General features: G+C 38.5%; 2 protein-coding genes and 1 long non-coding RNA gene across 4 annotated transcripts; 1 reads left to right on the forward strand and 2 right to left on the reverse strand.

Annotated features, from left to right (window-relative positions):
- LOC124032255 (homeobox protein Hox-C11a) lies at positions 1-26,853 on the reverse strand. 2 transcript variants are annotated; one of them, XM_046344513.1, is made up of 2 exons: positions 3,101-3,830; positions 1-1,091 (listed from the first exon to the last, which is right to left on the reverse strand). In XM_046344513.1, the coding sequence occupies exons 1-2, from the start codon at positions 3,798-3,800 to the stop codon at positions 859-861; spliced, it is 933 nt and encodes a 310-aa protein (XP_046200469.1). In that variant the 5' UTR covers positions 3,801-3,830; the 3' UTR covers positions 1-858. The 2 variants fall into 2 exon arrangements, 1 of the variants encoding a protein (XP_046200469.1); XR_006838244.1 differs by lacking the exon at positions 3,101-3,830 and adding an exon at positions 26,586-26,853 and having other exon boundaries at positions 957-1,091.
- On the forward strand, positions 3,740-5,433 carry LOC124032257. The gene is made up of 2 exons (XR_006838245.1): positions 3,740-4,177; positions 4,960-5,433. It is a non-coding gene; the product is annotated as an uncharacterized LOC124032257 (long non-coding RNA).
- LOC124032256 (homeobox protein Hox-C12a-like) lies at positions 17,536-21,162 on the reverse strand. Its single transcript, XM_046344515.1, has 2 exons — positions 19,797-21,162; positions 17,536-18,895 (listed from the first exon to the last, which is right to left on the reverse strand). Exons 1-2 carry the CDS (start codon positions 20,410-20,412, stop codon positions 18,657-18,659), a joined length of 855 nt encoding a protein of 284 aa, XP_046200471.1. The 5' UTR covers positions 20,413-21,162; the 3' UTR covers positions 17,536-18,656.
- Positions 26,854-27,546: the final 693 nt, after the last annotated feature.

The raw sequence follows: 27,546 nt of genomic DNA on the forward strand, positions 1-27,546 counted from the left end.
ATGTCTGTTTATTTCATAGGTATCTATATAACAATGATACACAGGCACAGCTCCATATTTTCCTCCTCATCTTCCATAGCCAACACCGACATAAAGCAAATCATTTAAACGATCGTTAACATTAAAGCTTTCAAAGTACACCGCTTGTTTGGGCGGTGTAAAGAAAATAGCAGCACCGAAAGGGGGTGAGAAATTAAAAATGAAATCATATTTACAATCACGAATGCACATAGTTGCATAGTCTGTACAAGGGAAACCATCAATACAAATTGTACACGTCACAGTTCTCAATGGCAAAAATGAAGCCTGTAAATACTATTTTGTCTTCAATAGTCTCGTCGAAAAGAGAATCGTGGTTTCATGGTAGGCTACACATAGGCAATACATATACCTATACAAGGACCAGAGGGAAGAGACATGTTTAAATATCCAATACAGGCCTATCATTGCTTCCAAATTGTGTTGTAACATTTAATATTCAACAAATAATATACTTGTGAAATGCACAAGTAAATACACAGAATTAAAATTCGTGGTAACTACATTGAAATTCATATGAACTACGGCATATCAATGATTATTATATCACCTGTAGGCCTATATCTGAAATATAAATTATTCTGTGCACGAAGGCTACAGGAAAATGGCGGCTTATTACGCATACATAGAGAAACCCCATATGTTGGAAATAGAAATAACCTCAACATAATATTTAGTTGCTCAACGTGGCTGCTGATCTGGGCTCTTTGTTGTAACTTGAACTTTGTTTATTACGGGTGATAAGAATTCACTGAGAAAAGAGTGTTATTGACCTTTGACTATAATCATTAGGCCTATGCTTTAACACTCCTCACATGCTCACAATAGAGGGTTTCCAGAAAAATATTGCAAACGATCTCTGCTTAATTTCTTTTCTTTCATTCTTCGATTCTGAAACCAGATTTTAACCTGTCGGTCGGTGAGGTTCAGCATCCGGGAAAGCTGCAGCCGTTTCTCTTTATTGATGTAAACGTTAAAGAAGAACTCCCGCTCCAATTCTCGAATCTGAAATTTGGAGTATGGACATCTCTTCTTCCTCGTGCGAGGAGTACCTGGGGTAATCAAACAGGAAGGACATGATCAACGAAAGTTTCAAGGAATAATTTGTCATTCACGAACGGATATTCATATGAAGTTAAAGTAGCCTAGCTAACACGTATTAACATCAACATAAAGTACGTAGGCTCTTTCTGCGAATACACTATTCAGGTATTTCTAGAAGCATTAATTTAATGGTACCAATTCTGTCAACATCCAACACGTAATATATCAAAACAATCAGCCATAAAGACTATTAAATTATCCCACGCACTCAAAGTGCAAAGAATATCAACTTACAGCCTCTAAGTATGTGTTTATTTATTACAAATATACAATAACAAAATGTATACGGCTGCAGGTTGCGGGGCATTCCCATGGAATTCAACTATACATTTGCACACTCCTTCATGGTTGTTTGAAATGTTGTTATATATATATATGATATATTAATCCTCTTGTAAAGCTAAAATGGCTCTCAAAATGGCAATACATCACAGTTGTGGTCAAAATCTCATGAAAAAGACTAAGTACAACGACATAAAACATCTCTACAGTAATGCTCTGATTGTGGAACATTAGGCTTCACAAACAGACGCCAGTGTGTGTGTGTGTGTGTGTGTGTGTGTGTGTGTGTGTGTGTGTGTGTGTGTGTGTGTGTGTGTGTGTGTGTGTGTGTGTGTGTGTGTGTGTGTGTGTGTGTGTGTGTGTGTGTGTGTGTGTGTGTGTGTGTGTGTGTGTGTGTGTGTGTGTGTGTGTGTGTGTGTGTGTGTGTGTGTGTGTAAATCACTGCAAATTCAGACATAGATATCTCAGGGCTAACCGAATGGAAAGTTCACACTGACCACAATTTACACATACCCATTCATAACTAAATGCAATACACATAGATGTAGCTTGGATGCTAACACAAATGTAGCTATATAGACTACATCTGGACAGAATGTGTTTTCAAACTCAGTGTTGGGGAAGCTACTTTGAAAATATAGTTTAACAAGCTATCAATTACTTCACAATGGAATGGAATCATTTAAGATAAAATACCCTTAAGAAACATACAACCTTAACTGGAGTAACTTTGAAAAAGTAGTTCACTTCATGCAAACTACTTCATGAAAAAGTATCATACCTTAATCTGACTACAAATGACAAGAACAGGTTACCTTGGAGTTAGATGTTAACATAATGTCATTTAGCTTATTTAACCCCAAAACTATGTTTCAAGGGAAAATCCGGCAGGTGGTCTGATGCAGAAAAAGAAAGGAAATTCCTGCCTACTTTACCCATCATGTATTTTAGCTACACCGCTACATGGTAAAAACAGTACCAAGATTTGAATTTATTTGAACGACCAAGCTTCAGCAAATTTGAATGAAATGACTAGTTGAACTAACCTACATGTAGTTCACTACTCCCCAACACTGTTCATACTGCGGTACAGAGCTTGAATTGCGGACACAAGCATGGTCCAGATATGGACACAAACACATAACCGAGTCTCTACGACTGATTCAATTTGTCTCCAGATACATATAAATAGCCTAGATGGATACTTACGGAGCCTGTCATATGGTCAATAGCTGAATTAAGAATACTATTTTGCCTCCAAGTGCACAAGGCTAATAATCTCCCAGCATCTTTTAGTAGGGTTAGTTTGCATGCAAGCTGCTAAAAGAAAATTAACAAGATACCAAAAGCAATGTTCTGCCCAATTGGTTTTTACTCACGACAGACCAAGGAGAAAATCCCTTAAAATGCACAACGCAAGTTCATGATCAAAGTTAGCATTTGTCACAATAGCGCGCTCTTAAAATTTCACGGACTCTAAGATAGAAGCGTCTGTGTATAACATGCTTTTTTTTCAAAGCACTTTCCCATCGTAAAAAGTATTCTCGTTGTAAGAAAGAGCTTTGTAGGTTACAATAAAATCCTTTGAATGCTTATAAAACTCCACATAAAATCTGACCGACAAAACACTCGGCTAGTCCCTTAACCTTTCCCCATTTATAGCTTCGGTACCTACTCGAGTGGCTGTTCTTGCTGGCACTGCCGTCCTTTGTGGCTGAAGAAGTACACGAGCCCGAATGTGTATGTTCCTCCTCATCCTCTGGGTCCTTGTCCTGGTCTGGGGCGCCCAGTAGAGCCGCTGGCTGCTGGGACTCTGTTTCCAGTTTACTTGCCTCGCTCTTATGTAAACAATTCTCTGCTGACTGATTGTCCGCGCCGCAGTATGCGGTCTCAAAAAAGCGGTCGAAACCTTGAGGGAGGACGTTGTTTTTCCCCACTCCGGGGTAGAACCCTGTGGAGGAATGGTTGGAGCTGGGATGGTGGTGGTGGTGGTGGTGATGACTGTACACACTCTCGTTCGTTTTCATAAGCATTTCTGTCATGGTGGATGACGGAAGACAGTCCCTGTGCACCAGATCCTCTCCAGAGTAGCATGATGCATAATTGCTTCTATGGTGCCATTTACTAGAAGGGTCCAATCCATAGGAAACTTCCCGTACCGGCTGCACGTGAGGCAGATTTGAGGAATATGGGTAGGTTATCTGCCGCGACGAGGCCTGTGGAAGAAACGTAGAGACGGCGGAAAATTCGGGGACATAGTAGGTGCAGTTCGGGAGATAGATGTTTGAGGCGCAGCCCGTTCTGTCCCCAAACTCGGATGTCCGGTCTTTGTGCGTCTGGGAGCAGAAGTTTCCCAGATTCACCGAGTTAAACATCTTTCCCCCGTACTCGGTACTATAGATAGATGTTTTGGATTCGAACTGCAGAAGGGGGAAATTTAGGAAGGCAAGATGACGCGCAATCCGTCTAAGTCGCCAAAGACACGTGATCGAAAGTAGATATTGTCATATATCAATTTGGAACACTTGGATGTGTAGTAGTTCACTTAGGTAAGATCTAGGAGGTTCAAACGATTAATTTAAACACCACAGGAGCACTAAGAAAACCAGTAACATAATCCTGTTTGTTGGCTTAGGTTATGGCAATTATAAAGATAAGCTTGAGTATGAGGCTATTTATGTATGAGAGTGGGCTAGGGTAGCATAGTTTAGCATGTGATATAGCAGACTAAATTTGATTTTGAATTCTACAGGTAAGACCTTACTATTATTATGACTATTATGATTATTATTACTACTATTACCATATCATAGTATACTACATGTTGTATATTGTACAATAGCATATAGCCTACAGGTAGACAGCAGAATTTACTCTCACACATTGTAATGTATGACTAAACACTACCAACAAAGTGTACCGAGATCACTGTGAAGTTAAAACAAATCCATGCTTTACAATGAGACCAAGATTCCAACACCACACTCGAAGCGCCCCTATTTTGAAAAGTGTGTTTTCACACATAGCCTAGCAGGCTTTATTTATAGGTAAATATCTATCGTGAATCTATGACTAACCTCTTTGAAACTGCTCCTCATCAAGGCAATGATTATGACTGTTTTTGATTGATATAGATGTTGTCTTGCTTAAGATATTGCAGTTTTGAAATGTGGGTTATTTTTCATCTAAACCACTTTTATAGCCTATATTTACATTTTTAACAGCCACTAACAGACTAACATTTCTCTATAAGGAAAAAAAAACATTAAAACTCAATGTTCAAAATAAACATTTTGAATACGCATTTGGCTACATTCACGTGTTTGAAGGATTTAGTTTTTCTCCGGATGGTATTTCATTTTATTTTATCAAGACATGGCCTTGATGGAAGCCTATATCTTTGGTGTTGTCTCAAAATAAATGTGAACTAAACGGGAATAAAACAAGAATACACAACATACTGTTTAGGGTGCTTTAGTTCGACAAAATCACTCATTCTCTTCATTTACTTCCCTTTCTCTTGGATCATGTTAGAGCTGGAGGAGAATAGCCGAGGCACTCAAGACCAAGGTTCCAGGCTGAACGTGGTGGAGAGAAGAGCACAAGTGAAATTTAACCTTGGTCGACGACGGCTGTCTTAACAGCTGTAATCCACCAACCGCGGAGTGTAAAATATAAAATAATCTTAACTTTGAATTGCAGAAATGAACAGTGTTTTAGAAAATGATAGTCTACTCGAGAGGTGACCTAGCTATATTTAAGCTAAAAGTCTAAAGGAGACCATTTCTTTTGTTTTGAATTAGGCTTGAGGACATATTTCTGCTTAGGCCCCACAGTCTCACTGGGCAACACATGAATCGATTTGTCATGGAATACTTTCACTCTGACAGCTGTTGAGAAGTCAGAAATCCTTTACTGTATGTATGTCTTTAGGGCTACATCGTGTAACTACTGTACATAGATGCCTGATTAAATATGCATTGTTTTCCGGAGAGAAAACAAATCTCGTCATTGATTCGTTTTAATTGTGCTCCCAGACAGAACATACATTGGTTATTACCTTCAAAATATACATGACGTCTGGAATCCCCATCACAAACGTGGCTGGGCCATGTGATCAAGTAGAGGGATGTATGGTATTTAAATAATGTAATTGCATTTATTCAATAATACCTCCGTGTGCGATTTATCTTATGTGGGAAACTTTCACTGTTGTTGAATCACGTGAACCATACTGGCCAATCATCAATACAAAGTAAAACTATGATCATTGTATTGATTATGATAAATATCATTAACTTCCTCTGTTCCAAAATATGTTTTCTGAAGGGTAATCTGTATGCAAATTATATAATTGCATAGCCCAAACTCTATTGTTTCAATAATTTAAATGTTTAAGATTGTGAGAGTGTGTAATCATGTAATCATAGGCGCATTTTGGCAGTCGCCTTAAAGCACATTATAGGAAGAAAAACCCACGTTATGTCTGCTGTTCCATTTAAACCATCATAAATCAATTATACTATAATAACTAGACCTAGGTATTTTGGAGAGGTGTGTGGCAGTAGCATTGAAATATGTTTGTTTACAGACCCCTTTCAGAAGATAAAAGGTTGAAGTACACGATGCCTGCATCCAAGTACAAAGAAAGCAGACAGCTGCCTAGACACAGCACTTGAATTTGACCACTAAAATCCTCTACGTGCCTAACCATAAAACGCCGAATGGCTGTAAGAAAAAGCTAAATCCCTTTGTTCTATAGAACACAATACAGTGAGAGGGAGAGTAAGGAGTTAAACATTTTTGAACACTAATAAGTTCTACCCTGCACATATGAAGTAGTCTAACCATGCAGTCATACTGTCTAAATGAAAACACAAAATGAACAATTCCACGTCACACCACAAGGGACGGGTAAAAGAAGTTGAAAGCATTCATAGCTTATGTTGGACAAATGTTACTTAGCTACCATTAGTTAGTCTGGCTATATATAGCCTAGAGCGCAGTGAGTCAATTCCCTCTCGTTCAGGCTTGTAGCGTCTAATATTGTAGCCTAATAGAACATGGTGAAAGTTTGGATCCTATAATGACATTCAAAGACTTTGCATACCATATTGGGAAACCATTGGAATATCATGACGCATGACCATAAACAATATGGATATAATTCAGGCTCTGACAGAAGTATATTCATTATATAGGCCTATTTAATTATTCAGGTTTAGACAATCCATAAACGCACACAAAGAAGCGATAGCTCGACTCCCAAATGCATAGGCCTAAAGCTACCATCCAGTTTTAGGAAGGCCTAGTATTCATATTTTGCAAGGAATTCTATATCTTGGATAATGAATATCACAAATCATGATTGGAATATAATAGCGCTTTTTGCTCAAGGCGCTTTGCATTATTTAGGAGAAGCGCGCCTCAAGAACGGATATAATACGTTTAATTGGGAACTTCATACATTCCAAAAAGTAAACTAGTCGAAAACATAATAATAAACCATTCATATTGACAGGATGCAGAAAATGTACTGTCGTTGTGCTGTTGAGTCATTTCAATAAAGAGTTATAAACGGCGCTAATTATCCAAAGCTTTATTGTAAACGAAGCCTCCACGCAGAATAATTAATTATTACGTCCTTTGTGGAATTCATTATCGTCGATAGCAAGACAACAACAAACAAAGTGCATAGTGACCTTCATGTAATAGCCTTCATGTAATAGCCTTCATGTAATAGCCTTCATGTAATAGCCTTCATGTAATAGCCTTCATGTAATAGCCTTCATGTAATAGCCTTCATGTCCATAACAATGTCAGATATTCTCCAGCTCAGAAATCACTAACAACTGCGTTTCCTGCATGCGCTCTAATTAATATGCACAATGATTTTGAGAAGGATAATCAAGCGAGGCCTTAACTGAAAGGCCTAATCGCTGAAACAGGGATATACCTATCTACCAGTCGTGTACAATTTCAAACAGAGATGCCAACACATTGTATGTGGTATTACATAAATGGCATGCCCACAACACTTGGGTAGTAAGGAAAATGAACACCGTGGGTAATCCTCCTTCGAAAACCTAAAACGATGAATGACTTACGGGGCTGAAGCTCTAAGGCCATCATTCGGGGGATACGATTTACCATGTGTTTATTCTTCTTGGATTTAAGTTCAAGTAAAGGATTTTAGTCTGTAATATTCCACCCGCAGTAGGACCCTGGAAGTGGATGGCTGGTGCGCAATAAGAAATAAGCACAGACGTTATTTCAAATTCTATTTCATGTTGAGTCAGGGTAAGTTCAATGAAATGACGTGGAAACAACGTTGATTCAACCAGAGTATGCCCAGTGGGAAGGGTTTCCTTCACGAATGTTTTTGACTAACTTAAGTCCCTGACGAATATGTCTACCACACGCAGCGAGTATGATCATAAAATGTACGAAACTAAAGGCAGAGGCTTCAACTTAGGAGCCACACATGGCATTTGGAGTCCTGAGAATTTCCTGAAAGAAGGAGGTGTTGTAAATATTTGCCATTCTCTGGTTAAACATCACTGTTTGTGAGCACAAGCTTTTACGACTAATGTCAGGAATATAGGCAATGCATTTATACCTCGCACCATTATTACAATGGTAGCCTAAATGTTTTTTAGAACACAAATAACTATCTGGACAAAAATGAACATTAAAAAAGTACATGGGAATAAGTTGAATTTGTACACACAAGTCGTAGGCTATTCTGTTTATAGCCTATGATCGATAGCATGTCTATTGTGTGGACTGGTTCATAGCCTAAACGTATTATGGACTATTCCTTTTCCTTAGCTTTTGGGGAACAGACAATGCTGTAAATAACTTAATCATCCACATTTTTGCTTCTGTGATCCAGACACAGACCTTGTTTCGTCACCACCACGCACCAAAATGGAAGGAAAGCACAGTTATCCTGTTGAGAGGCGCACGGCCGGCCCGGCGCGCCACATATTAAAGCGGTCTGAACCAGGGCTAAATGTGGGGAGCGTGAGTAATCATGTTACTGTCCCCCCATGGCCTAGATACATTTAATTGGATGTACGTCGGGCTGTTAAACGTGGTTCTATGAGCTGCGAAGAGTTTCAAGCACAACAAGAAAGGCTCTTATTTTTACTGAGGTCTCAGTGAATGCACCTAGCTTGAACGCATTTGTACTGGAAACCAGTAGGTTACAAGATCAGATGACATAAACGCGGTAAAAGGGCTCTCCAGAGTCTATTTGTGGACTATAGGAGCACAAAGGTTGACAAACCATTATAGGCCGTTGATTAGTCCTCTCATCACAAAGATATACATTCAAGTTAAAGGAACTCCAGTGTTTGGACATTTAAATAGCTTTGTATTTTGCGGACAATAATTTGGTGTGTTTTACAACAGTTTTTTTTACAATAATGATCAATGAAATGTTGTCATCAATTCTGTGAAAGTGTCAAATTATTTCACACATTGGCAATTTATTTGATGTTTATTTTCATCCATATTTATCCAGTGATGTGTTGAAGTAGAAACAAACGTCTGCTCCTCTGAGGAGTTTATTATCATAGGCTATGGTAAATATTATTGACTGGTCAAATCCTTTTTATTGCATGGCGGCAAAGTGTAGTGGGCATCCTAAAAACAAAACCAGCTCGTGTTTGGCCTACTTATGAACATGAATAAAAAGGCACACAAAAAAATAATCAATAATTGCAGGCCTGAATAACTTCACTTTTTTTAAACAGTTATTAAACCTCCCTCTATTATGTTGCACCTACATAAAAAAAACTTTCCTTACCACAATGTGTTTGCATATGAGTCTGAATATGTTCTAAATACATACAGTTCTAAATAAACAAATCACACTAAAATTCATATTTTGACTTTTTTTGTAGGTTATATTATCAACTACAAGTATGCTTCCATTGCGAAAAGAAGAATATCTTATTACATCAATCGTAAAGATAAATATCTTGCACAGATGCGTCACAGTTCACCAAATAAACGTGTCTATATGAAGTTACATTTTAGTGTGAAATGGAATACATCAGAGGAAAACGACTAAACAGGTTCATTTCTGCAGGTCTAATCTATACTAAACGAATCCAAATGTAACTATTTCATGTAGCAAATGGAACCTGCTTACCCAAATTCAGTTATTGCTATAATTACATTTTACGTAGCCCGACTACTTTTTTTGTTTGTTTATTTGCTGCGATATTTGTTACTACTGTTTCAATTGATGAGTTAGCAAAGCATACCCCTGTTATTGTGTGTGTCAATAAAGATGTTTCCCTACCTAATTGCTTTGTGGGTTTCACTGTCTGCGTTTGTTAGTTCACTTTTGAAGTCGGGGCGGCAGGTAGCCTAGTAGTTAGAGCGTTGGGCCAGTAAACCGAAAGGTTCCAGGATCGAATCCCCTAGCCGACCCTGAACAAGGCACTGAACCCTCTGTGTGCCGTCGTTGCAAATAAGAATGTGTTTTTAACTGATTCGTGTAGTTAAATAAAGCAAAAAAAAAGTCAACACGTAATTTTCCATGCAGTGAGATATTATATACAATAGCAAAGATACGTTTCAAAGGCCTAAATGTTGCGGTACAATTAGGCATGACAAACGATTGAATTGAACGAGGCCGCGGCTGTGTTGATCAGTGAGCCTAGCATGTCTATACATCATCATCCAAGTCCGGCTTTATTTTAGGAAACAACTGACACTGGGCACTGAATAACGCACATGCGTTACTCGATATATGCTAAAAGCTTGAAGGACTAAAGTGCATGCATATTAAAGATTATTTTTAGGATAATTTGGTAATTTGGTAAACTATTCCTACTATTCCTACTATTTCAATACCACAACGTTTCAAATATAAGTCAACGCATCGTCTGTATTTACCAGTCAGAACTCAATCAGAGTCAATTTTCCCGTTGCACAGCTATTAGGCTTACAGCTCAGCTCAAAGTAAGCACTGTTCCCGCCCACACATGGTTTTCAATGCATTTTACCAACGGCAAGTTAAACAAAATACAAAAATGGAAACTAGTGAGACTTTTGTTTTTGTTTTGCTCCCAGTCGGAGACAATTCACATATTTCTATTGCACCCAGTCAGCCAGTCAGTCAGTGTGTTGGTACACTAGGGATCCATATAAGGTACTAACTTGACCTTCGGTTTGTGCACTGTTCCCGCCCACACGTATCAGTTAAAGGAGTGGGGGTGAGGAGAACCTATAGAAAACACACCCCACAACCTTGGATAGGCCCCGAAATGGATTGTGCACGCAGCCATAATGTTAAACAAATAACAAACACAAGCTGAGGAGTTTTGGAAGATCAAAATCCAGTTTTGATTGGCAAAACCATGATACTTAAGCTGACAAAGTTAATCCGCTAACAAATACACAGTTCACGTTTAGTTCGTCACAGTGTTAGGTTTGTCTGGACCACAGGATTTAGATAAGAATGAAAGGTATCCACTAAATGCTTGTAAAAACGATTGGGGGACACTCTGGTACAAAGGTCCTCCTCTAAATTGTTATTTCGTTACAAGTATTTATATTAATACCAATATTGTTATTCTGTAATTATTATTGGTATTATTATGCTATAATTATTATTATGACATTATTATTAGGCTAATTATAAAGATAATGCTGGACGATGCTCTCTGATTTTATTCAACACACACACACACACACACACACACACACACACACACACACACACACACACACACACACACACACACACACACACACACACACACACACACACACACACACACACACACACACACACACACACACACACACACACACACACACACACACACACACACACACACACACACACACACACACACACACACACACACACACACACACACACACACACACACACACACACACACACACACACACACACACACACACACACACACACACACACACGCAAGTGAATATCGTTGCACACTACTTTTCTCTAACATGCTCGGTGTCATAAACGGTATGAGAGAGAGAGAGTGATAGAGAGAGGAGAGAGCAAGAGAGAAAGATAATGATAGAGAGAGGAGAGAGCAAGAGAGAGAGAGAGAGAGTGATAGAGAGATAGAGCGAGAGAGAATGAAGACAGAGAAAGAAGAGAGAGAAAGCGAGCGAGAAAGAAAGGCCGTCGAAGGCAGACCTGGCTCTCAAGAGAAGACAGGCTCTGTGCAGGCTCTGTGCAGACCACATACAGGCTCTGTGCAGACCACATACAGGCTCTGTGCAGGCTCTGTGCAGACCACATACAGGCTCTGTGCAGGCTCTGTGCAGAACACATACAGGCTCTGTGCAGACCACATACAGGCTCTGTGCAGACCACATACAGGCTCTGTGCAGACCACATACAGGCTCTGTGCAGACCACATACAGGCTCTGTGCAGACTGCCCACTTCCTAACTTCCTGCAAAATGACCATACACATATTTCCCTCAGATTTCACAGACTCACAAATAATTCGAAAACAAATCCAATTTTGACAAACTCCCATATCTATTGGGTGATACACCAATCACAACAGCAATATTTATGTATATGCACATAATGTGACATTTGAAATGTGTTTATTCTTTTCGAACTTTTGTAAGAGTAGTGTTTACAGTAAATGCTTTATTGTTTATTATCTATTTATCTTGTTTCGACAATGTAAACATATGTTTCCCATGCCAAGAAAGCCCTCAAATTCTATTTAATTGAAATTGAATTGAGAGAGAGAGAGAGAGCGAGAGCGAGAGCGAGAGCGAGAGCGAGAGCGAGAGAGAGAGAGCGAGAGCGAGAGAGAGAGAGAGAGAGAGAGAGAGAGAGAGAGAGAGAGAGAGAGAGAGAGAGAGAGAGAGAGAGAGAGAGAGACATAATGTGACGGTGCTGGGGTGCCTGCTAGGCCTCGTGGCTATCCGTGAAGTTCTCAGTGAAGGGCATGCACGTACCGCTTATACTGACCTCTGTGACGGGGCGCGAAGGGTGACAAGCCACCATAAACAGATTTAGCCAGTCTCAAAGTCAAAAGTACGATCGGTGTGCATGTATACCACATATAACCTCATATCTGCATTCTACACAAGAACGAAGAACATCGTCTCAGAGATTGGTTCTTCACTGACATTACCATCATATTTTGAAGGCTACATTTGAGTCAAATGTGCCTCTTTTTCATTGCTGGATACAATGACCGATGCGTAAAAGCACGTAACACTAGAAGTAGCATTATGCAATTTACTATAACTGTTCCAAGTCGAATATGTGTTTTCGAAGTGGAAAAAAAAACACAGGGAGAAAATTATAACCTGTGATTGATTGCTTATATGTACTCATTTTCTAAGATGCAAATACTTTTTGAAATATAGCCCATATCCAGACAATATGTAGGCTATATATTGCATAACATACAAAATACTTATATTATTATGATTTTAAAAAAATAGTATGAGGTACTGGGCTAATATTCGTAGTACAATATCCTCTCTAATTTAACACATCAAAGGCATTCGACATTGAAACTGCGAGAATATTCTCTGTGTAATCTCTGCGTAAAACCACTCCAATGAAGACACACACATAATGTAACCCGAATATTTTCATCTTCAAATACCAGTTTTCAGAGTTCAGATTCGCATGCATTCACTTCTATTAATAAGTACGGTATAATCTAACATGTTAGACTATTATAGACTATTATGTGCAAGCTAAAATCAGGACCACAATATTGTTTTGCCTTGTGCGTAAAATTCACACATTTTCCAACCATGCATTCTCCACAATGTCTCAGGTAGAATACAGCTGAACTTCAATTTTTCTAGATTAAACATTATTAAACGGATGCACCACTAAATACTTATTATTCAGATGATTGCTAGTTGTGTATAGTAGGCTAGTACCCAAAACACGTTCTCTCTCTTTTCTCATTTGTTGACTTTACCTATAAGCAAATCCATAGGCTGCTGCTAGAAACTAGCGTATGGTAAAAGCATTATGGTCTAATACATCTCTTGAGAGGTGCATTGAGTTGATGACTCAATGCACCTCTCAATATCCTGACTGTAGAAACTGTGAACACAGGTAAGTTAAAATGGCAAAATAACAATAATAATGTTGCAGAAGAAATGAAGGAAGCTGAAAGGACGGAATAGTAACTATGGCAACGTATCACCTCAATGTTCGCAATGTTTTATTTCGCCTTTATTTAACCAGGCAAGTCAGTTAAGAACACATTCTTATTTTCAATGACGGCCTAGGAACAGTGGGTTAACTGCCTGTTCAGGGGCAGAACGACAGATTTGTACCTTGTCAGCTCGGGGATTTGAACTTGCAACCTTCCGGTTACGAGCCCAACCACTAGGCTACCCTGCCGTGATGATGAATCAAAATTTGCAGCCTTCTAAATTCTCAATAAAATCATGTATATTTTGAAGATATTGTTGAGATATACTAAGTTCAACACAGTATAGTCAGTTTATAGTAGGATAGAAAGATATAGTTCAATACTGTATAGAAGGCTAGTAAACTATATTCAACACGGTATGGTAGGCTAGTAAACTATATTCAACACGGTATGGTAGGCTAGTAAGCTATATTCAACACGGTATGGTAGGCTAGTAAGCTATATTCAACAAGGTATGGTAGGCTAGTAAACTATATTCAACACGGTATGGTAGGCTAGTAAACTATATTCAACATGGTATGGTAGGCTAGTAAACTATATTCAACATGGTATGGTAGGCTAGTAAACTATATTCAACACGGTATGGTAGGCTAGTAAACTATATTCAACACGGTATGGTAGGCTAGTAAACTATATTCAACACGGTATGGTAGGCTAGTAAGCTATATTCAACACGGTATGGTAGGCTAGTAAGCTATATTCAACACGGTATGGTAGGCTAGTAAACTATATTCAACATGGTATGGTAGGCTAGTAAACTATATTCAACACGGTATGGTAGGCTAGTAAACTATATTCAACATGGTATGGTAGGCTAGTAAACTATATTCAACACGGTATGGTAGGCTAGTAAACTATATTCAACACGGTATGGTAGGCTAGTAAACTATATTCAACACGGTATGGTAGGCTAGTAAACTATATTCAACACGGTATGGTAGGCTAGTAAACTATATTCAACACGGTATGGTAGGCTAGTAAACTATATTCAACACGGTATGGTAGGCTAGTAAACTATATTCAACACTGTATGGTAGGCTAGTAAACTATATTCAACACAGTATGGTAGGCTAGTAAACTATTTTCAACACGGTATGGTAGGCTAGTAAGCTATATTCAACACAGTATGGTAGGCTAGTAAACTATATTCAACACTGTATGGTAGGCTAGTAAACTATATTCAACACAGTATGGTAGGCTAGTAAACTATATTCAACACTGTATGGTAGGCTAGTAAACTATATTCAACACTGTATGGTAGGCTAGTAAACTATATTCAACACAGTATGGTAGGCTAGTAAACTATATTCAACACTGTATGGTAGGCTAGTAAACTATATTCAACACTGTATGGTAGGCTAGTAAACTATATTCAACACTGTATGGTAGGCTAGTAAACTATATTCAACACTGTATGGTAGGCTAGTAAACTATATTCAACATGGTATGGTAGGCTAGTAAACTATATTCAACACAGTATGGTAGGCTAGTAAACTATTTTCAACACGGTATGGTAGGCTAGTAAGCTATATTCAACACAGTATGGTAGGCTAGTAAACTATATTCAACACAGTATGGTAGGCTAGTCAGCTATATTCAACACAGTATGGTAGGCTAGTAAACTATATTCAACACTGTATGGTAGGCTAGTAAACTATATTCAACACAGTATGGTAGGCTAGTAAACTATTTTCAACACAGTATGGTAGGCTAGTAAACTATTTTCAACATGGTATGGTAGGCTAGTAAACTATATTCAACACAGTATGGTAGGCTAGTAAACTATATTCAACACAGTATGGTAGGCTAGTCAGCTATATTCAACACAGTATGGTAGGCTAGTAAACTATATTCAACACGGTATGGTAGGCTAGTAAACTATTTTCAACACAGTATGGTAGGCTAGTAAACTATATTCAACACGGTATGGTAGGCTAGTAAACTATATTCAACACGGTATGGTAGGCTAGTAAACTATTTTCAACACAGTATGGTAGGCTAGTAAACTATATTCAACACAGTATGGTAGGCTAGTCAGCTATATTCAACACAGTATGGTAGGCTAGTAAACTATATTCAACACGGTATGGTAGGCTAGTAAACTATTTTCAACACAGTATGGTAGGCTAGTAAACTATATTCAACACAGTATGGTAGGCTAGTAAACTATATTCAACACGGTATGGTAGGCTAGTAAACTATTTTCAACACGGTATGGTAGGCTAGTAAACTATAGGCTAAACGCACAAGTGGCAGCAGCGTATGATGTAGGCATAAGTATTTTTTGATATACAGGGACTAATTCAGACCACTTGACTGGTGCCAGGAGTCGGTCGCCGGATCCGGCCATCCACACAGTTCACTGAAATGCCAACAACTGATCTCAATTCAGAAAAAAACACAAGCCGTCACTTTATTGTGACAAACCCTTAATACCCAATATATATATATATATATATATATATATATATATATATATATATATATATATATATGTTCAATGATAATTATGTTTGAGAGTTATTTGGCTGATATGTGCAACGCAAACTCCATATTTTCTGTTTACCTGTCATTACCACATAACCAGTGCATCATATTGTTTTACCATTCCAAATGAGAGAGCTGGGGTTCTTGTACACATCACTTCAACTACGGACCACATTAAAAGTTCATTGAAACAGCATGTAGGATAAATATAATCAGAATATCCAGCCAACTATGAGGTTCAGGATATTATAACTGGAATGTAGTCCTATTACTGCTATTGTCTGTTCAAGTCACTGTTTTATTGCATTCCAGCGACATTGACTACCTGGCCTTTGAACTGCAAGATGTGTTTATAATATTTAGATGAGGAAGCTACTCAACTTACAGTATATGTGTTGCCACACTCCGAGTAGCATTTATTACAGATCTTCAAAATATTTGTTTTAGAAGAAAAACGGAAACAAAATAAAGCTATAGCTGATCTTAGATATATGTCGTGTATATCCAAACAATAATCCAACGCAATAACCGTGTGTAATGCTAGAATGCGCCTCATTTGTTGTGCCATTATCACATAATAAAGTACTTGAAACCACAGTAAAATGACAGTGGTATATATATATATATTTTTAAAGATTCTGTTTATTAGAAACCTTATTCATACATAGATACATTCATGTCATTTTTTACTTTTATACAACACAACGTTTTAAGCAACCCTCACAAGAGCAAATAAGGGAACGCAATATTGTACAAAAAAATAAGGAACAATAATATAACACTATCAGACGGAGAAAGGGTATCCTGAAATATCATGTAAATAGTATCATATCATACAATGTTTTATAACCATGTCATGGCTGTATGAAATCTTCATTTCATATAACCATTTACAACAGCAAATAATGGAAATGCGAGATTGTATATTGGAACATTAACATAAAACACTATTATATTGAGATAGGATATCCCCAAATATCATATTATTTCCATACTTTTACAATTTGCTACACGTTATAAGGTTAAAAGAGACACCATATAGTACATAACGAATACCAAATACAGTAGCCTACAAATGATTGTCAGTACCTCCGACCAATGCATTATAATCATTATCATTATAATATGCATACATCATAAAGGTTTTTAAAATGCGACGATATGTCTTTCAATCTTTCAGTTGTTTCTACTTTAAAAGTCATAAGGTACCGAGCAATCATTATGTATCATCCATTTGTTTATTTTCCACATAATCACTAACATGCTTCACTGTGTCTTTCACTGCAGGGGTTTAATCCATATACATTCAACACTATAATACATTGTGCTGCCCAGATGTTAAAGGTTCACACACCAGCGTTTAGATTTTGTATGTCATATATGTTTATAATATTATATTAATATTAATATTATTATATTTCTTTCCACTGAGCCTATTTTTCAGTCAAGTTCTACTTCCAATGATGCCCATTTCAAATGTGCACTTTTCCAGCGGTAACCGTTATTCCTGGGCCTATATCAAGTACAAAAAGCTCATTGAGATTATATCTATTGGATGTGCATTATCGAAGAAGACATATATCTCTGCTTGTTATTGCAATAAGGATCTCCAACAACTCTATGGTGGAAGAATAATTGAAGAATAATTGTCAGCACGTCTACGAGAACTATGATCTTCAATAGCAGCCAGCACGAACCCGTGTTTAAACAACAACCTCATCTGTTCTGATCCAACCCCCAAAGTTATTCAGAGGCTGTTTTTGGGGGGGGGGGGGTATCAAATATCTTGAGAAAGTTGTCAGCACATGAACGAATTCATGGCAAATAATATTTCAAAGCGCTGCAGCCATAGAGAGGTTGGCTTGGAGGTTTAACATCCTCTGATTTGCGGCTTGGATTCTGACTCCTTGCTCGTGACCGTGAACGTGCCGAAACACATGGCAGGGAACTAAAGAAAGCAGATAAGGGCATTGTGTTCGTCTCAACCAATGTCTTTCGTCTTAACCAAACTACATTGCCAGTGACATTGAATGCAAGTAAATGGGATTCAGGAACACTGGTGAAGAATTGGCCTGATAGGTTTATCGCAAACTCTGGCCTCGTGTTTATTATATTGCTTTTCATTTTGTTAATTTAGTTTTCAAATCATTTATCAAAATAAATGGTTCATTTTCAAGGGTTTAGGAAATGACATCAGTCATGGACATCATGCACTAATTCCGTCCTTTGGGACGCAAGAATATCATCTCACAGTTGATTAACGTCTGTAGGCTATAGGTGTTTTACCACAACACTATGGTAGTACTATCCTGCATAACTCGGGCAATATTCTAAGTTATCGCAGCAGTATCACTTGGTCGTTTAACTTAGGGCTTACACCTAAAATATTTTCCTGAACATTTTGCACTTTCTGTTGGAGATGGAGCGAGAGTAGGCTTGGTGAGTGCATGCATGCATTTATAGCAATTGCAGACAGGAGAAACACTGCCTGTCAATCGATTATCCTTATGGTGCCACGTCTCTACTAAATCTAAAAGAAGCCCATAGCTTGCTCCCTCATCATCAGTCTCTTCTTCTTCATACGCCGGTTCTGGAACCAGATTTTAACCTGTTGATCGCTGAGGTTGAGGCGGTTAGACAGCTCCCTCCGCCGCTGTCTGGTGATGAACTCATTCAGTATGAACTCGCCCTCCAGTTCGGCCAGTTGGAGCTTGGAGTAGGGCTTGCGTTTCTTTCGGGTCCGGGTGTGCATCGGGTACCACGGGGCACCTGGATGGGGCATACAAGATATGGATTAGTCACACCAGTTAGGACTACAAATTCAGCTCACAGTCACCTCCAAGACTATTCTCATGTCAATGAGACGTCCTGTGCTGCGCACATAAACATGTGTTGTGTTACACTTGACTTGTTGTGGTCTAATCTATCTAGACCTTTCTGAATCTGAATCTTATTCGATGACATGGGGAATGTTTGTTCAGAAGCTGCAGCTGAACTTATGTTTCCTTCTTCGGAGTTTATACATAAAGGCAAAGGGACCACTAATTTACAGTAGTTTGTGTCACATGAAGTTTTACTGATGCAGTTAAAGCTGATGCAGTTAACACGATAATGAAGTATTTCCTTTGCAAAACCCCCAACACCACCCCCTTTAAAGTACACAGCGACAATATGAATTATGTTAACGAGTCATTAAAACGAAATCCCTCTCTATTTGATGCAGTCATCCACAGCGCCTCACTTCTTCAAATCACTGCACTCATTTGTTCTGCCTAATATTTGCGTAATATACATGTCATAACAAGCTAAATGATACAGATAAACCAAACTGATACATTCACATCGATAAGCTTATTCGTAATGATTTGTCTTATTCTGACCCTGAGACCGTGGACTAAAATGGTCTGCAGCCTAAAGTCTCCTGGTTGAACACAAACGCTTGAAGCATGACGGAACATTTTAAGGAAACCCCTAGCGGCGTTTGTCTGCCACGCAAGTGAAGTCGCCTACAGGCAAAAAACAAAACATGAGCATCATAATAACATATCGCTAGAGCCAACAACAAACCTCTGGCTATGCTGAACTACACAATTCCTTTGATAATAAACGAGCATTTTGGGGATTTATAATATCAAATAACAGTGTTTGGATGAATGAGGATGGGACCCACCTCCGCATACAGCTATGTTGCCCGAGTGGGCGGTGTGGTTTCCTGGTGACAGAAGGGTCTGAGGGTCGCTGGAGGAAGTTTTGCTGCCCTCGTTGAGAAGCGAGGAGCTGGAATCGGATTCCAGAGATTGGCAGGACGGCGGGTCTTGAGCGAGTTGCTCGGTCCCATAATTATACTTAGAAAATGCACCAATGTTATTGCTGCCCATGCCAGAGTGCATCCCGTGATCAGATGTTATGAATGATGATGTGTCCCTCGCTTTATCCTCTCGCTTTAGGCTGCTCCCGCCACCACCTGAACAGCTCTCTCTGCTGCTCACGCTGCCATTGCTATAATAACATTTACTCTCCTCTGGTCGAGTAATTTCACACGACCGGTTGAAAGAAGGGTTAATAGACACGGGGCTGCTAAAATATGATTGAGAATATCCATTGCAGGGCTCGGATGGATTCCACGGGAGGGAGCAAACATTGTCCCTTCTCGGGTAGGGGAGAGATGGTAGCCCGGCCAGTTGTCCCCCCGAGGCTCGGAAATTCGGAAAGTAAAAAGTGTCTCCAGTGTGGATGTTTACCAAAGGTCCCACAAACCCGGGATTAAGAAGATTATGCTCGCCCATTTCCGCGGGCCCGACCAACAGCTTCTAGTTTATTGCAATCTGACATTTAACGTAGTTAAACCTGGGGGTGCACCTGATTGGTCAACCTAAAGTCATGTGATCTAAGGACTAAATCATGCTACACAAGGGTACCACCCACTTGGTCCACCTCAGACAAAACAAAACATTAACTGTATTACGGGGTTTATGTGCTTTAAAAAAATACCATAAATGTTTTATTAAATGTGTATAATCTTGTTTTTCTTCTCTGGAACCCAGTCGATTCAAAACCTACTTCTCCTTTTTTATCCTCTGCTATACAAATATATGTAACAGTCCCTAGTCTCGTTTAATATTTTTATTAGCTGGCAAAGGTTTTAAAATACTATTTCTTATGAAAACGATTTATTTTCCTTTGAAGGAGAAGGTGCATCGTTTTTTCGAGCAAATTATGTTTGAATTAAATGTCAAATAAAGCTGTGATGTCCGTCTTTTACAAGCTTGTTTTAAGAAAAGACTGATGCTCATTGCCGCTCTCTACTTTAGCGGCTCTGTTAAAATCAGACGTTATTCTATAAGGTTACTTTAAGAGTGTATATCTCACATAATATTCTCCCATACACCCATGAACAACTTTAACAGATACCCCCTATAAACGTTCGCAGCCAAGCTCTATGAGGACGGTGATAGGCCTATACCTCTCACAATTATTTTATATTAACTTTACAAGTTAGCAGAGGGAACTTAACATATTCAATCGGTGGAGACGTGCTGAATCATATTCCATTAATTAGTTGATTTGTAGTATTATCATTCTGAAGATGCTCTGTAGGAATCGCTATTATGCATCACAGTGTAGCTGTTATAATAGCAAAGCACCGCTAGAGAGCAATTTTAGAGGAAATATACTTTCTTATATGCTATAGTACAACAGCAAAAATGAATGCTTAGTCTCAGCAAAAAAAATGTAATCACTTTACCATATTTAAAAAAAAATATGACTCCTATGCATATCATTCAGGCACGTAGCCAACAGTTAGCAAATACATTCCAATGTGGTCTAAGCCTGTCAAAATGTTCAACATATACGCCAGTGGATGGTATGGTACCATATTCTTTCTCTTTCTTCTCCTCCCATCTGGTCCACAGATCCTCTCATCAATTGCATTGAAGGTATCTGGAAATGCTTAGACTCAGAGTGCATTCTTAGATATAAATCCTTCTAATATATAGCTTACTACTGACACTCATATTAATTCTTCTGACGTTACGTAATGTTTAGACACCGGGCAAGACCGACAAAAACAAACTTATCTACATCTACATTACACGTAATTTAGCAGACACTCTTATCTAGAGCGATTTACAGGAGCAATTAGGCTTAAGTGCATTGCTCAAGGGCACATCGATAGATTTTTCACCCAGTCTACTCTGGAATCGGAACCAGCAAATTGTTGATTACTATGGCAACACTCTCAACCGCTAGGCTAACTGTCGCCTCAGATCTGAAATGTGTAATCAAAAATGCATACCCCTTTTAAATGTCTTTATTTAACGCCTCTTATGCGCACGTGTGTATACTTATGGGTTAAGGCTCATTGCCTATGATCCCAGATGTCTGTAGCACTGGTGACGATTAGTAGGCATAAATAAGGCCTACTAAATAAAGACTTACATAAATTAATGAATGTATATTGCTCTGAATATGTCCGTTCTACTCAAGTGCATGAGCAAAATTGCGCTTTATTGATCTTAAAATATGTTAACCATTCACATTATTTTCATGAAGAATGCGTTACCATAATATCAATTAAATATCACGCGCGGTTTTACGTCATAAGGATATTACAACATATAGAACTGTGTGTTGAGGGTATGGTAAAGGAATATAACTCCTTACCATCCTATTTGATGTATAATAATACTGATGATCTGCTATAATGTGGATTTATAACTCTTTGTCCAAAACAATTTGACAATTTACGTTATGTTCATATTATACGTCATAACAGCATAACTATGTAAAATATAAAATATAAAATATCGGTAAATAAAATAACTTAGGCCTACTGACAACGTAATTGTAGTAGTTATATAACATTTTAGATGTACATGTGTGGCATTTTGTACTTGCAATTTGAATATTCCTGCATATACAAGAAGTACAAAGCCTTATTTGAGAATACTAGCCTAATTAGTTTTACATAGGCTACATTGGTCGCTGCACAATTTTCAACTCAGACATTATTTGATGCAACCCACACGTTATTTGATCCATCGTCAGCAGTGACAGATATCACAGAGAACCAGCGCGCCTCAGCCTCTAAATAGAACGAAAAATATACATCTGAAATTGGAGACGCTGCTTTGAATTCTTTGAGTTTTAATCTGGCCTCGTGCACTTTCAGAATTTCTTCTCCAATCATTGCAGACCCTTAGTAAGTATTGTAATGCAGTACAGCAACACAAATGTTATTATATGTTATGCGTCTAGCTACAGCCGTCTGAGCACTATGGGAGATTACTTGGTATCGGTTTAGTTCACAACCTCTCATGTTCTTAATTACGACATAGCAATCCATTCTAGGAAAAGTTGCCAAAGCAAAAACCTTAATTACAAGACGAGATAATGTCTGTAACCATCTAATGATAAGTCCATGACCATTTTCAAAGTAGAGCTTTAATTATCGATATATATATATATTAAAAGTAAATCTGCATTATGTATAATGGTTCCACTTTACCTCAAAGAGAATAGAGGCAACAGCGTCGTTGTGCCGCAGCAGACAGCAGACCAGACCCCCCAATGCCACCACGCCTTCGATCCAAACCAGCTCTCCAACAAGTCTAGTTCACATTCACACTGAACGATTTCGGGATTCACATTTGATACAGACGATACCTTTGGAAGCTTAGGGGAATTGAGCAACACTCAACTGATATTCTGAGAAAGTAAGTATTTTTGATAGGTCTATATTATTTTACAAAACGAAAGTTGGGAAATACTGGTTGTCAGTTCAAGGTCACTGTCTCGTGCGCTGTCTGGAGGCTCGGGATTGGAATTTCTGTCTTGGAATCTCTCGGCCTGTCCAGACAGGGCAATAGCGGAAACAAAGGACTTTTTTACTCCACTTTGATTTTGTGCAGACAGGTTGCCACGGTTATGGCCTCGGATCTTTTTTAAAGTTCCCCTCAAGGATAAGACCTCCCTGATTGTGAACAACGCTTAGAGAACTGCAAGATTTTAAGTGTAGCCTATTTAATTCTGTCTATTTTAATATAGGAAGAGATTTCCATTTAGAAAAAATAATAGTGTACTAGAGTAAACTGTTAAAATAGGCTTCTGTTATAAAATATGGTTATATTAAACTTTAAATTATAAATAATTAGGATTTAATATCATACCTATAACGAAGTGGCTCGTGCTACAATATTAGATATTTTAACACCAGTCTATGGGTGCACACCCTTTGAACTTGTCCATCAAAAACATTTGTTCAAAACAATTGTTTTTGGAAGATCATTGCGAAATATCATATAATTGCCTGTGAATATTTTTTTAAATAAATTATACAGTTCTATAACTATTCGGCCAGTGTAAGCCTGTGCATAGTGACACGTAATGTGTGTGTGTGTGTGTGTGTGTGTGTGTGTGTGTGTGTGTGTGTGTGTGTGTGTGTGTGTGTGTGTGTGTGTGTGTGTGTGTGTGTGTGTGTGTGTGTGTGTGTGTGTGTGTGTGTGCGTGCGTGCGTGCGTGCGTGTGTGTGGTTCTGCCTAGCAATTATCAAATTCTTTCAAAACAGCTGAGGGAATTGATTAATATATTTAATGGTTACAAATCAATCACAAGCTATCTATTTTCAACCAATTAACATATACTCAGGCATTTTACGCATAGCCCAATTTTGCATAACATTATTTTTCCTAATCCGTTAGAACAGCAATCAGTAGGCCTAAGTAAATAGCTACAAACGAACCACCATCTACTTCACTAACAACAATAATAAGAACCACAAATTCAGTCAGTCACATGGACGAGTTGGTTGTTTCGGGTTGGCTTAGATTGTTGACAACATGTAAACTATATTTCGTCTCCAATGTTTATTGAAAACATAAACACATTTGCACAATGAGCACTTGTTGTCTCTCAAATACATTGTTATAGTTGTCGGTTAACTAGCTAGCGAATTTGAGCCATATTAGCATGGACATAGTCAAAACACCTCCAAACAAGACATGGCATAAATTTAACAGCAACAATAATAAAAATACTATGTTATAATATGAATATGGATTTAGTGTTAGGCTCATATATAGGCCTATTGATGTTAAAAAGTAATAGCCTAATAGTAATAATGATCATTGTAAGATGCAGCATCGTTTGTTGTACAGATGGGTTAGCTGACAATGTCAAGAAAACAATGCGTGCGCGTCAACAGGGGCAGACGTCTGTTTGTTGTTGTGATTCTAGATAGCCATATAGCTAGCAACAATTACAATAACTACCATGTGGGGAATCGTAGTTGGCTCGTTTCAGCTGGTTTTATGTTGTTCTTGATACCATGTCTTGTTTTGAGGTGTTTTGACCAATGTCTATGCTAATATGGCTAAAATTCGCTAGCTTAATAACCAACATCTGTAACGATGTATTTGAGAGACAAGAAGTGCTCATTGTGCAAATGTATTTACGTTTTCAATAAACATTGGAGAGGAAATATATTTGATATGTTATCAACAATCTAAGCAAGCCCTAAACAACCAACCCGTCCATGTGACTGACTGAATTAATTCAAAAATAAATCTGTAAGTCGCTCTGGATAAGAGCGTCTGCTAAATGACTTAAATGTAAATGTAATGTAAATCCAAGTTTCATTTCTACAGCCTGGTATTTTCACCTTGCCACCACCAGAGGTTATCAGCCCCCTTCTCAATTCAGCTTTTTCCCTCTAGAACCCTGCTCAGCAACATGCTGGCTGGGGCCAGTGCCATCTATTTGGTTGGGCCGGGGCCTGGCAGCATCCACAAGCTATTCACTCTATAGCCCTATTTCACATTTTAACCAAACTAAGCCTACACATTAGCCAAAGCTTTCATTTACATTTTGAAACTTGTATCAAATAAGTACTTTTTGGTTACTTGTTATAATCTAAAGGAAGTAAGTGTACGACTACATGCCATTTTCACTGGTCAAATTATTCCAATCCATTTGGAGTGAAGGTGTCTTGTGTTTTTGATTGGACAAAACTCTCTTTCCTGAAATTATCAGTTAGAATGCCGAAAATGATTGACAATATTGAGTGAATAAACATTTAAAACAAACGATTTAAGCCTTTGCGTGAATGATTCAAGAATTTCGACACCCTCGGTGCCTGATTTAAATAGCAATTGTTTCACTAAATTGTCTAACTCAACACGCAATATCTAAGCTTGTCACATCATAGATATGAATCAATTTTCATAATTCTCAATTTAAAACGTTCTCAGATATTGTAGATTGAGCGTGATGTATGAAGTCCTGGATTATATAACGTAAACGTCTGAATAATTGTTCTGGATTTGTCATGATTCAAATTGTCCATTCACTTTCAGTGTATTTAGTGCAAATACAAGATTTGTAGAAGTATGAAGTAAGTTTACAACAAATAGTTCGTGTGTTGGGTGGTGTGGGTGGTGTGGTTGGGGGGGGCTATTTGTCATTTGGTTTGCCTTCATTGCAAAATATTGTTTTAAATAAAATCCTGTATGTAATATTTGAATAGAAAGGCGGCATATTGACATCCTTAAATAAAGCACCGTGATTTACTTGTCTGTACATGACGATATCTCAAGTAATCAAAGAATGGATAACTATATATGATACCACAATCACATCTCGTTTATTTTCAGCATTTATCTTACCCAAAACATTATTAGAGAGAACCAATTAATTCTTCATGTGTTAAAAACCCCTCTTGTCAAATACAACTATATTTCCTAACACAACAATGCAAATAGGTTGGTCTATTTTGACGTACTAAGAGTCAAATTTCCAAAGTTGATAAGAGATTGCATTGTTATTGCACATGAATAACAATGCCTATAGCAGCTGAACCAAGCAAAGTTGTACTTTCTAGCACAAAAAGGAATACCAGTTTTCTAAAATGTGCTGTCATTTGACCAAATATGCATAAATAAAATAAGAAAATGGCTATTACCTTAAATCCGTATGCTGTGGGCAGAAGCTGCGCGTGAGGTGAGCCGTGTCTCGAGCCCAGGACACGTCATGGCTGCTCCCTGCTGTCAGATAGGCGTCGGTGTTTGGAGACGTCAACGTTCTACCTGTCCTTTGTGGTCAATAACACACACGCACACTTCATGATGAGTGCATGAAACCATTGGTTGGTTTTGAGTAGCACGGGGCTGAGAGAGAGAGAGAGAGAGAGAGAGAGAGAGAGAGAGAGAGAGAGAGAGAGAGAGAGAGAGAGAGAGAGAGAGAGAGAGAGAGAGAGAGAGAGAGAGAGAGAGAGAGAGAGAGAGAGAGAGAGGGAAAGAGAGAGAGAGAGAGAGGAGAGAAGAGAATAACCCACTTTGAGAGAAAGGTATGCTCTGTTTAACACAAACGATGACACAGAAACCCAAATGTTAACGAAAAGGCTCACTCAGAGTTGGTCACCAGTCAGAGATGGTCAGGCCAGTAGGATATCGGTGCATTTCCCCCTTTTATGTATTTATGGCATGTCATTAAGTCTAGCTGTCTAGACAGGGAAAAAACACATTATTTGCCTGCAAACAACCCGTGGGCCTTCCCTGCTAAGCTCGCCCAGCCCCCTGTTTAGTATTCACGCGCTGCTCTGATGTCAAGGTCAAAGTGGCTGGCTGCATAGTCACGGTCAAGGGTAAAGAGGTGCCCCAGACGTCAAACGCCGCTATTTATACGCTTCGCATTTGCTTACTACAATTTCAAAGAAGCATTATCAGGTTGACCAATGAAGCATATGGCCACAAGTAGTCCTGTAGGTAATGGTGCGTAATGTTTCAAGAAACTGAGAAAAAGGCATAGTGTTATTTGCTTGGTGTTTGGTGAGTGGTCCCATCTCTCTCTGTTGTGTGTGTGTGTGTGTGTGTGTGTGTGTGTGTGTGTGTGTGTGTGTGTGTGTGTGTGTGTGTGTGTGTGTG

Source organism: Oncorhynchus gorbuscha, linkage group LG03 (assembly GCF_021184085.1).
Source record: "Oncorhynchus gorbuscha isolate QuinsamMale2020 ecotype Even-year linkage group LG03, OgorEven_v1.0, whole genome shotgun sequence".
NCBI classification, from domain to species: domain Eukaryota; kingdom Metazoa; phylum Chordata; class Actinopteri; order Salmoniformes; family Salmonidae; genus Oncorhynchus; species Oncorhynchus gorbuscha.

Excerpts from the sequence above, each read along its gene's own strand:
- LOC124032255 (XM_046344513.1), bottom strand. The coding sequence starts at position 3,800 with ATGTTTAACTCGGTGAATCTGGGAAACTTCTGCTCCCAGACGCACAAA. Across the intron at positions 1,092-3,100 it reads CAGCAAGAACAGCCACTCGA|GTACTCCTCGCACGAGGAAG; the intron begins GTAGGTACCGAA and ends TGATTACCCCAG.
- LOC124032256 (XM_046344515.1), bottom strand. The coding sequence starts at position 20,412 with ATGGGCGAGCATAATCTTCTTAATCCCGGGTTTGTGGGACCTTTGGTA. Across the intron at positions 18,896-19,796 it reads CAACATAGCTGTATGCGGAG|GTGCCCCGTGGTACCCGATG; the intron begins GTGGGTCCCATC and ends TGCCCCATCCAG.